This window comes from Anomaloglossus baeobatrachus, chromosome 9 (assembly GCF_048569485.1).
Source record: "Anomaloglossus baeobatrachus isolate aAnoBae1 chromosome 9, aAnoBae1.hap1, whole genome shotgun sequence".
NCBI classification, from domain to species: domain Eukaryota; kingdom Metazoa; phylum Chordata; class Amphibia; order Anura; family Aromobatidae; genus Anomaloglossus; species Anomaloglossus baeobatrachus.
The window spans coordinates 222,462,707-222,474,505 of NC_134361.1; the positions used below are offsets into that span (position 1 = coordinate 222,462,707).

Genomic DNA, 11,799 nt, shown 5'->3' on the forward strand with positions numbered 1-11,799 from the left:
ATACATATATATATATATACACACACACACACACACACATATATACACACACACACACACATACACATATACACATATACATACACCATTTACTTACACACACATACATACATGCACATATACATACATACATACACACATATACAAACACACACATATACATACATATATACATACACACATATACATACACACACATACAGACATACACATATATACACATATACATACATACATACATACACACACATATACACACACATACAGACATACACATATACACACACATACAGACATACACATATACACACACATACATGCATACACACACATATATACACTAAGCTTTATATTATATTTTATTTTATATATATATATATATATATATATATATATACACATAGATAATATATAATATATTGAAAGCGATCACACACGCGCACACATACATATATATATATATATATATATGTATATAATGCTTTGGTATGTCAGAATATAGCAGAAATCGCAGTGTCCTCTGGAGCTCGGCCTGTGACTAGGCTTAACGGAAGCACCAAGATGGCGGTGACAGGAGGCTTCCGCAGGCCCACGGCTTCATTATTCCCTCACATGAAACCATGTAGACACATCGTGTAGAAAACGTATATCAGCCATTTATTAAATAACATCAATACATTATATAAAAAAATAACAACACCCAAATCTCAGACTGGAAAGTATATGGACGCTTCATTTAATACACAAGTATTTACTCTTTCAACAAAAGATGCAATGAGCCCCTCACAGGGTGACAAAATGGCAGAAAACTGGAGGACGCCCCTCTGAGGTGTTGCCCTTAGCAACCATAAGCTGCCAGTTCTTTCTGTAAAATGAAAGAAGCAATTTAATTGGTTGCTATGGATGGCTGCCTTATCTTAATGTATAGCAACCAATCAGATTCCAGGTCTAATTTCTGTAACCCAGATTGGGAAATGAAACAGTCGATCTGATTGGTTGCTATGGTCAATTCCTCCATTTTGTGCCTGCTGTAGTGAAGAGCCAAGAATGTATCTTTTATCTTATATAGACAACGTTGGGAATATTCTGTAAAAACGAATTAACCAATATTGTCATTCCTATGAATGGAAAGAATGAAAAAAATAATATTATGCCGATTTTCTGTCTGAGTGCCGCATTCCTTTAAGACTCATTTTGAGGAATACCTAAAACAGGCGTAATATATATTTTTTAAGTGACAATATTAATAAATATATGCGCCATGACTGGCCTTGACTGTGACCCACAAGCGCCATGACCGGCCTCGAATGTGACCCGCAAGCACAATGACCGGCCTAGACTGTGGCACGCGAGCGCCATGACGGGCCTAGACTGTGACCCGCAAGCACAATGACCGGCCTAGACTGTGACCCGCAAGCACAATGACCGGCCTAGAATGTGGCACGCGAGCGCCATGACGGGCCTAGACTGTGGCACGGGAGCACCATGACGGGCCTAGACTGTGGCATGCGAGCGCCATGACGGGCCTAGACTGTGGCACGCGAGCGCCATGACGGGCCTAGACTGTGGCACGCGAGCGCCATGACGGGCCTAGACTGTGGCATGCGAGCGCCATGACGGGCCTAGACTGTGATGCGCGAGCACCATTTTGTCTCCATTAATATGGTCCAAGTTCCTATTTAATAGCACGAAGCTCTTCTCAGGTTATTACTGAGGATCTGCCGCCTCCCGGGAAGGTTGTCTTGTAGAACCGGCCATCTTAATGAATTATTTCTCCTGTTTGCGCAATCTCTGAGTCATGGCAGGGTGCAGCCGGCAGCACCGCACTGGCACCGCTTACGGGACATCTTGTAAATGTCACAATAGTTTGTCTAATTAAGTTTATTGTCCTTCGGAGCTGATGTTCCTCTCCTAGGCCGGAATATCGGAGGTAGCCATTTTGTGCTTCACCAGTGTACAGTGCCCCCTGGTGGCCAGGGATGTCTCGGCCTCCATTTACGGCGTTACGTGCGCTCCTCTTTTATCCAGGGATGCTGAAGAATCTGTTCTAGAGATGGACGCTCCAAGGGGCGGGTAGATAGACACCGGCGGATTAAATTTTCACATTCTGGAAAGGCACATATGAAGATATAATGGGTATATGGCGACTTTAGCGTGGAAAGTGAAGCAAGCTGCGTAGACAGTGCAACAAAGTGATGGAGGACCCGCACCCCACCCATCCATAGCCATTTCTCCCATCCCTTTACACAGGCACGCTCCCTCAAGATGAGCGTACATGTGTTCTCAACAAGGATGACCCACTTAAAGGTGCCAACATGGTGGCATATTTACCACTCTCGTCAACGAAGTGATGGAGGACCCGCTCCCCACCCATCCATAGCCATTTCTCCCATCCCTTTACACATGCACGCTCACTCAAGATGAGCGTACATGTGTTCTAAACAAGGATGACCCACTTAAAGGCGACATATTTACTACTCTGGTCTCTTACCTTGAGAAACTTTGGTTTTGAAGACAACTTGAGCCTGTAGGATTTCTTGATCTCTCTCGAACGGAATATCCCCACACACCATGTCGTAGAGCAGGATACCCAGAGACCACACGGTAGCGGGCACCGCTTTGTACCTCCGAAATGCCACCCATTCTGGCGGGCTGTACACTCTAGTTCCTGTAGGGCAGAACATATGGGGTTAATTTTGTATACAGTCCGATCCCTATATACAGGTCTAGTAACTGTCTATGGTAGTTTGTTACAATGTATCAGCGCATGAGAGGCATCACTCACCATCGAAGTTACTATAGGTGGAATTGTGGAGTAAGGCGCCGGAGCCAAAATCAATGAGTTTGACCGTCCCCGTCTGGGTGTTGAGCAGAAGGTTTTCGTCTTTGAGGTCTCGGTGGGTGACCCCCTGGGCGTGACAGTGCACAACGGCGTCCACCACCTGACAGAACAGACTGCGGGCGACGTCTTCTTCCAGGGGACCGTGCTCGGTAATGACGTCAAACAGGTCCCGGCAGTGCTCCGGCATCTCCATCACCAGCATGAAGCCATCGGAGGTCTCAAACCAGTCCAGGAGCTCAACGATGCCGTGGTGGCCCTTCACCTTCAACAGTAGATACACTTCCATGGGCACCCGAGAGAAATTGCCCTAAAAGCGAGAAAAAATAAAATTAGCAAATTACAGTAAACAATTTTTTGGTGTCTAGGGGGCAGCATAGAGCAGATAAAGTATCACATGCAGCTAATGTAGCTTTACTGAACAGGGAGCGGCACCGGTGCCGGAGAACGTGTATCGCTTACCAGCTGAGCCCAATCCGTCACTCGACTCTTCTTGATATGCTTCACGGCCACCTGGGGGAGCAAGAGATTAAGTCAGTCTCTCCATACAATAAGAGAGGGGTGCAGATCCTACAGGCGAGGGGTGCAGATCCTACAGGCAGGGAGGTGCAGATTCTACAGATGCAGATCATACAGGCGAGGGGTGCAGATCCTACAGGTGAGGGGTGCAGATCATACAGGCGAGGGGTGCAGATCATACAGGCGAGAGGTGCAGATCATACAGGCGAGGGGTGCAGATCCTACAGGCGAGGGGTGCAGATCCTACAGGTGAGGGGTGCAGATCATACAGGCGAGGGGTGCAGATCATACAGGCGAGAGGTGCAGATCATACAGGCGAGGGGTGCAGATCCTACAGGCGAGGGGTGCAGATCCTACAGGCGAGGGGTGCAGATCATACAGGCGAGGGGTGCAGATCATACAGGCGAGGGGTGCAGATCATACAGGCGAGGGGTGCAGATCATACAGGCGAGAGGTGCAGATCATACAGGCGAGGGGTGCAGATCATACAGGCGAGGGGTGCAGATCCTACAGGCGAGGGGTGCAGATCCTACAGGCGAGGGGTGCAGATCCTACAGGCGAGGGGTGCAGATCATACAGGCGAGGGGTGCAGATCCTACAGGCGAGGGGTGCAGATCCTACAGGCGAGGGGTGCAGATCATACAGGCGAGGGGTGCAGATCATACAGGCGAGGGGTGCAGATCCTACAGGCGAGGGGTGCAGATCATACAGGCGAGGGGTGCAGATCCTACAGGCGAGGGGTGCAGATCCTACAGGCGAGGGGTGCAGATCATACAGGCGAGGGGTGCAGATCCTACAGGCGAGGGGTGCAGATCCTACAGGCTGGGGGGTGCAGATCATACAGGCGAGGGGTGCAGATCCTACAGGCGAGGGGTGCAGATCCTACAGGCGAGGGGTGCAGATCCTACAGGCGAGGGGTGCAGATCATACAGGCGAGGGGTGCAGATCCTACAGGCGAGGGGTGCAGATCATACAGGCGAGGGGTGCAGATCCTACAGGCGAGGGGTGCAGATCCTACAGGCGAGGGGTGCAGATCCTACAGGCGAGGGGTGCAGATCATACAGGCGAGGGGTGCAGATCCTACAGGCGAGGGGTGCAGATCATACAGGCGAGGGGTGCAGATCCTACAGGCGAGGGGTGCAGATCCTACAGGCGAGGGGTGCAGATCCTACAGGCGAGGGGTGCAGATAATACAAGAAGGGGGTGCAGATCCTACAGGCGAGGGGTGCAGATCCTACAGACAGGGAGGTGCAGATCCTAGAGGCAGGGAGGTGCAGATTCTACAGATGCAGATCATACAGGCGAGGGGTGCAGATCCTGCAGGCGAGGGGTGCAGATCATACAGGCGAGGGGTGCAGATCCTACAGGCGAGGGGTGCAGATCATACAGGCGAGGGGTGCAGATCATACAGGCGAGAGGTGCAGATCCTACAGGCGAGGGGTGCAGGTCCTACAGGCGAGGGGTGCAGATCCTACAGGCGAGGGGTGCAGATAATACAAGAAGGGGGTGCAGATCCTACAAACGAAGGGTGCAGATCCTACAAATGAGGGGTGCAGATCCTACAGGCGAGGGGTGCAGATCCTACAGGCGAGGGGTGCAGATCCTACAGGCGAGGGGTGCAGATCCTACAGGCAAGGGGTGCAGATCCTACAGGCGAGGGGTGCAGATCCTACAGGCGAGGGGTGCAGATAATACCAGAAGGGGGTGCAGATCCTACAAACGAAGGGTGCAGATCCTACAAATGAGGGGTGCAGATCCTACAGGCGAGGGGTGCAGATCCTACAGGCGAGGGGTGCAGATCCTACAGGCGAGGGGTGCAGATCCTACAGGCGAGGGGTGCAGATAATACCAGAAGGGGGTGCAGATCCTACAAACGAAGGGTGCAGATCCTACAGGCGAGGGGTGCAGATCCTACAGGCGAGGGGTGCAGATAATACCAGAAGGGGGTGCAGATCCTACAAACGAAGGGTGCAGATCCTACAGGCGAGGGGTGCAGATCCTACAGGCGAGGGGTGCAGATCCTACAGGCGAGGGGTGCAGATCCTACAAGCAGGGGGGGTTCAGATCGTACAGGCGGGAGTGCAGATACTACAAGATACTACTATAGACCCTATAAGCAAGGGGTGCAGATTATACAAGCAAGGGGTGCAGAGCGTACAAGGAAGGGGTGCAGATACTACAAGGAAGGGGTGCAGATACTACAGACAGGCAGTGCAGATCCTACAAGCAAGAGGTGCAGATCCTACAAGCAAGGGGCGCAGAGCTTACAAGGAAGGGGTGCAGATACTACAAGGAAGGGGTGCAGATACTACAGACGGGGGTGCAGATCCTACAAGCAAGGGGCGCAGAGCTTACAAGGAAGGGGTGCAGATACTACAGACAGGCAGTGCAGATACTACAGACGGGGGTGCAGATCCTACAAGGAAGGGGTGCAGATCCTACAAGGAAGGGGTGCAGATCCTACAAGGAAGGGGTGCAGATCCTACAGACAGGGGCGTGCAGATCCTACAAGCAGGGTCCTGCCACACTCACCTGCGTGTGGTCTGCCAGTCTCCATGCCCCGTACACCGTCCCGAATCCGCCGTGTCCCAGCTCAGCACCCAGCTGGTACAACTTCTCAAAACATGCCCTGTCCTTTCCTGTAAAAGACAACATATTAACATTAAAGGGGCGCTCACAACCGGAGGCTAAGACCCCCCACTTTAAACATGATAAACATCCCCAGTGCTTCTGGTAATTCTTTATTTCCATCTCTTGGGAGACTACAAGTCTCAGCACGCCGGGAGCTGTAGTTTCTCAGCAGAGAACGATACGAGGACGAGGTCCATTTCAACACATCCTATAAAAGATTTTCTGTTTCTTGCCCCAGATATACACGACACGGCCCTTTACTGACAAGCTGGCACATGTGTGTGACTACAACCCTGCCACACTCCCACGCACCACAACCGAAACTGCATGGGGACGGCTCACAGCAGCACAGAGGAATAGCAGCGACCTACATACACTCAGAGGGACTGCGGTGAATGCATGATCCTCCGAGTGTAGGAGAACTACACATCCCTGCTCATCCTTGGAGGTTCTCGTCTAGAAGATGCTGGGACTTGTAGTTCAGGTCAGCAGTGATAGAATGGAGAAGTTGTAGTCCAGTACTGGAATTGTTTTCTTACCTGACTTGGAGGCCAAGGAGTCAATGATGGGGGTTATCATCCTGAAAAGCGATGGAGGGAACAGAGGGTGAAACTGCACTTTCACCTGTTCCTGCGCTGTCACCTGCCCCCTGCGCTGTCACCTGCCCCCTGCGCTGTCACCTGCCCCCTGCGCTTTCTCCTGTTCCTGCGGTCACCTGCCCCCTGCGCTGTCACCTGCCCCCTGTCCTGCGCTGTCACCTGCCCCCTGCGCTGTCACCTGCCCCCTGTCCTGTGCGGTCACCTGCCCCCTGCGCTGTCACCTGCCCCCTGCGCTGTCACCTGCCCCCTGTCCTGTGCGGTCACCTGCCTCCTGCACTGTCACCTGCCCCCTGTCCTGTGCGGTCACCTGCCTCCTGCACTGTCACCTGCCCCCTGTGCTGTCACCTCCCCCCTGCGCTGTCACCTGCCCCCTGTCCTGTGCGGTCACCTGCCTCCTGCACTGTCACCTGCCCCCTGTCCTGTGCGGTCACCTGCCTACTGCACTGTCACCTGCCCCCTGTGCTGTCACCTGCTCGCTGCGCTGTCACCTGCCCCCTGTCCTGTGCTGTCACCTGCCCCCTGTCCTGCGCTGTCACCTGCCCCCTGCACTGTCACTTGCCCCCTGCGCTGCCACCTGCCCCCTGCGCTGTCACCTGCCCCCTGCGCTGTCACCTGCTCTGACACACTGTAACAAGTGAATGAAGAACACTGTCAGTTGAGGTTCCAAATACTTGCAAGGAGGGGCGTGGTCAACAGAAGTAGCCACCAATCAGAGATCAGTGTTAGGATATTATTCAAATACAATAATTACAAGGACCAATAGGGTGTGAGCTGAGCGAGCGGGAGAGTCAGAGCATCAAAATAAAGAGTGTTTACTAGGAATTGTAAACCGCGGATGTGAGCGAGCGCCATGTGCACAACCCTATATATACAATACAAACATATACACGAGCGCACAGGAAGGTCTGAGCGCCAAAAGCCACTCTGCCGCATACGCTGATAGCAAGGATCTATTCCTATATATGATATAGAGTCATTCCACACAGAGGGATCTATTCCTATATATTATATAGTCATTCCACACAGAGGGATCTATTCCTATATATTATATAGTCATTCCACACAGAGGGATCTATTCCTATATATTATATAGAGTCGTTACACACAGAGGGATCTATTCCTATATATTATATAGAGTCGTTACACACAGAGGGATCTATTCCTATATATTATATAGAGTCATTCCACACAGAGGGATCTATTCCTATATATTATATAGAGTCAATCCACACAGAGGGATCTATTCCTATATATTATATAGTCATTCCACACAGAGGGATCTATTCCTATATATTATATAGAGTCATTCCACACAGAGGGATCTATTCCTATATATTATATAGTCATTCCACACAGAGGGATCTATTCCTATATATTATATAGAGTCATTCCACACAGAGGGATCTATTCCTATATATTATATAGAGTCATTACACACAGAGGGATCTATTTCTATACATTATATAGAGTCATTCCACACAGAGGGATCTATTCCTATATATTATATAGAGTCATTCCACACAGAGGGATCTATTGCTATATATTATATAGAGTCGTTACACACAGAGGGATCTATTCCTATATATTATATAGAGTCATTCCACACAGAGGGATCTATTGCTATATATTATATAGAGTCGTTACACACAGAGGGATCTATTCCTATATATTATATAGAGTCATTCCACACAGAGGGATCTATTTCTATATATTATATAGAGTCATTCCACACAGAGGGATCTATTGCTATATATTATATAGAGTCGTTACACACAGAGGGATCTATTCCTATATATTATATAGAGTCATTACACACAGAGGGATCTATTCCTATTATTATATTGAGTCATTACACACAGACGGACCTATTCCTATATATTATATAGAGTCATTACACACAGAGGGATCTCTTCCTATATATTATAGAGTCATTACACACAGAGGGATCTGTCACAAACCACCGGGGGGGTCACTCAGAAATCCCCCGCGCTGGCTACCAGTACGTCACAATCGGGGGGTAACAAGTGGGGGTCACCCCTCCTCTATACCTCCCGACCGACAGACAGAGCACGTGACGCGCTCTCTAGCGCCCCTCTTATAGTCAGGCCAATTATGGAATTGCCCGACAATAAGCAAGGAGGCCGCTATACTACTTATGCCGATTATTGAAGGGTCCCCGGTGAGAGTAAGGTATATATTCCCCCGACCTCCGCGGGCGGAATATATAAAATCTCCCCGAATCTCACTGGCCTCCCCACAATAATCCTTGGCACAATTCGCTGCCACCAACCGATTTACGGTAACTATTAGCCGAACACACAGACGTGGGATTCAAGATCGAGATAACAGAACAGCCCAAGATTAATTATATAATTTAATCAGCCTAAAGCACACTAGAAACTACAATATATACAATAGGGAATCTACAGAATATACATATGTCAGAGTACAGTTACAGATAAAGCATGGTTTACAAACAGGTATGCAATTCAATCAGTTACCTTGTGCGTCTGGCCACAGGGGGGCGCTGTAGACCAGGTTTCCAGGAACTCCCACAGATGTTTCCTACACGTGACCCCCAGCGAAAGAACACTGGAAAATGGCCGAAGTAGGGTTATCAACCTGGGCAAATCCAGGTCCCCTCCTACCTTCGTGACCTCAGAGGGAGCACTGCTCCACCCCTGGCTGGAGTTATGGACAAAATCCACAACATGGAATATGGCCATAACTTGGCCTGGGAGCGTCGTAGGCGGACGCCAATGCTCTCATTGTGACAGTTATGAATTTAGCTACAGAACGAGGGGACTCATGACCTGTCTGCCAGTTCCCCCTTGGCTGATATCACGCCTGGGGCATTTCCCAATGTCCTGCTCCCATAAAAAGGGTGTGCCGGCATCGTCCGCATGCGGAGACACCATTTTTATGGTTGCCATATTTATCGGAAATATGGCTTGCGAGATATGAACCATTTTTTACTGGAGTCGTTCTGTCTAGCTAGTTCCATAGCCTTGCTAATGAGATACAACTCTTGTTACAGGGTGACGGCAGGGAGTCATCCTGTGTCCATTGTTCCCACACCACCTCATCTCCATATCACAGTAGATGGCCATGGGATTTGTTGCTAAACCAGTTGTGTGAAGGAAAGGGGGGGTGACACCAGGAGAGGGCTTCCTGACATACTTGAATATCATGATTTATCGTCATATCTCCGGATTTACCTCACACCTCCCCCCTTTTGAGGGCGCTAGGGGGCAGCACACTCCGGTGTTCCCCCGTGCGCCCGTCCGCGACCTCTCCTTGTCGGGACAGCCCGTCTGCGTTACCGTGGTCACGGCCCCTTTTGTGTCGAATGGTGAAGTTGTATTGCTGGAGCGCAAGGCTCCATCGCAACAATCGCCCATTCGTCCCAGAGACGGTGTGCAACCAGCTGAGGGGATTGTGGTCCGTCTCCACGATGAAGTGGCGCCCGTATAGATAGGGTTGCAGACGCTGCAGGGCCCACACTATGGCCAGGCACTCCTTCTCCATCGTGGAATAGGCAACTTCCCTTGGTAACAGCTTCCTGCTCAGGTACAAGACTGGGTGCTCTTGGCTCGCAGAGTCCACCTGGCTGAGCACCGCACCGAGGCCGAAGTCACTGGCGTCGGTCTGTACTACAAACGGCCGCGTGAAGTCGGCTGCCTGTAGCACGGGCGGGCTGGACAGGGCGTCCTTTAGGGCCCGGAAGGCTGTCTCGCAGTCCATTGTCCAATCGACTGCAGAGGGCAGCTTCTTCTTGGTGAGGTCCGTCAAGGGCTTTGCCAGGCTACTATAGCATGGAACAAACCTCCTATAGTACCCAGCGGTCCCCAAGAAGGACATCACCTGCTTCTTGGTCCTGGGGGTGGGCCAGGATGCGATGGCTTCCACTTTCTCAGGCTCGGGCTTCAGTGTTCTCCCACCTACCCGGTGACCGAGGTACTGGACCTCGCTCATGGCCAGCTGACACTTTCCCGGCTTGATGGTCAAACCTGCCCGGTGGATCCGCCTGAGCACCTGTGCTAGATGCTCTAGGTGGTCCTCCCAGGTGGGACTGAAGACGGCAATGTCATCCAGGTACGCGGCCGCGTACCCTTCAAGTCCCTTGAGCAGGGTGTTGACCATCCGCTGGAAAGTGGCAGGGGCATTCCTCATCCCGAATGGCATCACCGTGGACTCGTACAGTCCAAATGGGGTAATAAAGGCAGAGCGTTCCCTGGCCTTGCGAGTCAGGGGGATCTGCCAATATCCCCGGCTCAGATCCATGATGGTCAGGTACTGAGCCCCGGCCAACTGATCGAGCAGGTCATCGATGCGTGGCATTGGGTACGCATCGGCGACCGTGACCGCATTGAGCCCCCTGTAGTCCACGCAGAACCGAGTGGTTCGGTCCTTCTTAGGGACGAGGACTACAGGCGAGGCCCAAGCGCTGTTGGATGCCTGGATCACCCCCAGCTTCAGCATCTCGTCAATCTCCTGGCGCATGTGTTGCTGCACCTCCAGGGAGACCCGATATGCTGAACGCCGGATCGGGGGATGATCCCCAGTGTCCACGTGATGGACAGCCAAGTCAGTCCTTCCGGGCTGGTTGGTAAACAACCCCCGGAAGGGGAGGAGGGTGGCCCACAGCTGGGACCGTTGGTCTTCCAAGAGCTGGTGGCCAACCTCCACATCCTCAATGGATCCGCCTGCCCTAACCTGGGCTAGCATATCCAAGAGGGTTTCCGCTTCTCCCTCCTCGGGCAGGTTGCACACGGGGAGCGCACATGCCTCCCGCTCATGATGTGCCTTCATCATGTTCACATGGAAGGGCTTCCGCCTTCCACGGGCAGGGTCCAGGGTGACCAGGTACGTTACAGGGTTGAGCTGCTGGTACACGAGGTATGGGCCTTCCCAGGCTGCCTGAAGCTTGTCCTGTGGTACGGGGACCAGTACCCACACCTTTTGACCCACTTGGTAGGTCCTCTCACAAGCGTTCTGGTCGTACCAACGCTTCTGATCGGCCTGGGCTTGAGCCATATTGTCGTGTACCAGTTGCGTCAAGGCCTGCATTTTGTCCCGGAAGCGCATGACATACTCGATAACCGACACTCCAGGGGTGGCCAAATCCCCTTCCCAAGCCTCTTTCACCAGAGCCAGGGGGCCCCGCACACGTCGCCCGTACAGGAGCTCAAACGGTGAGAATCCTGTTGA

General features: G+C 51.5%; 1 protein-coding gene across 2 annotated transcripts; it reads right to left on the reverse strand.

Annotated features, from left to right (window-relative positions):
* Positions 1-642: 642 nt before the first annotated feature.
* On the reverse strand, positions 643-6,682 carry PIM2 (Pim-2 proto-oncogene, serine/threonine kinase). Of its 2 annotated transcripts, XM_075322992.1 has the most exons (6): positions 6,529-6,682; positions 5,891-5,997; positions 3,302-3,352; positions 2,786-3,149; positions 2,492-2,668; positions 643-2,107 (listed from the first exon to the last, which is right to left on the reverse strand). In XM_075322992.1, exons 1-6 carry the CDS (start codon positions 6,566-6,568, stop codon positions 2,004-2,006), a joined length of 843 nt encoding a protein of 280 aa, XP_075179107.1. In that variant the 5' UTR covers positions 6,569-6,682; the 3' UTR covers positions 643-2,003. The 2 variants fall into 2 exon arrangements, with proteins under 2 accessions (XP_075179107.1, XP_075179106.1); XM_075322991.1 differs by lacking the exon at positions 6,529-6,682 and having other exon boundaries at positions 5,891-6,262.
* Positions 6,683-11,799: the final 5,117 nt, after the last annotated feature.

What these genes read in the sequence shown, in the direction of transcription:
- PIM2 (XM_075322991.1), bottom strand. Translation starts at nt 6,109, where the DNA reads ATGGAAATAAAGAATTACCAGAAGCACTGGGGATGTTTATCATGTTTA. An exon ending in TGACGGATTGGGCTCAGCTG is followed by an intron (nt 3,150 to 3,301) that starts GTAAGCGATACA and finishes TCTCGCTTTTAG; the next exon opens with GGCAATTTCTCTCGGGTGCC. An exon ending in CAAAACCAAAGTTTCTCAAG is followed by an intron (nt 2,108 to 2,491) that starts GTAAGAGACCAG and finishes GTGCCTTTCCAG; the next exon opens with AATGTGAAAATTTAATCCGC.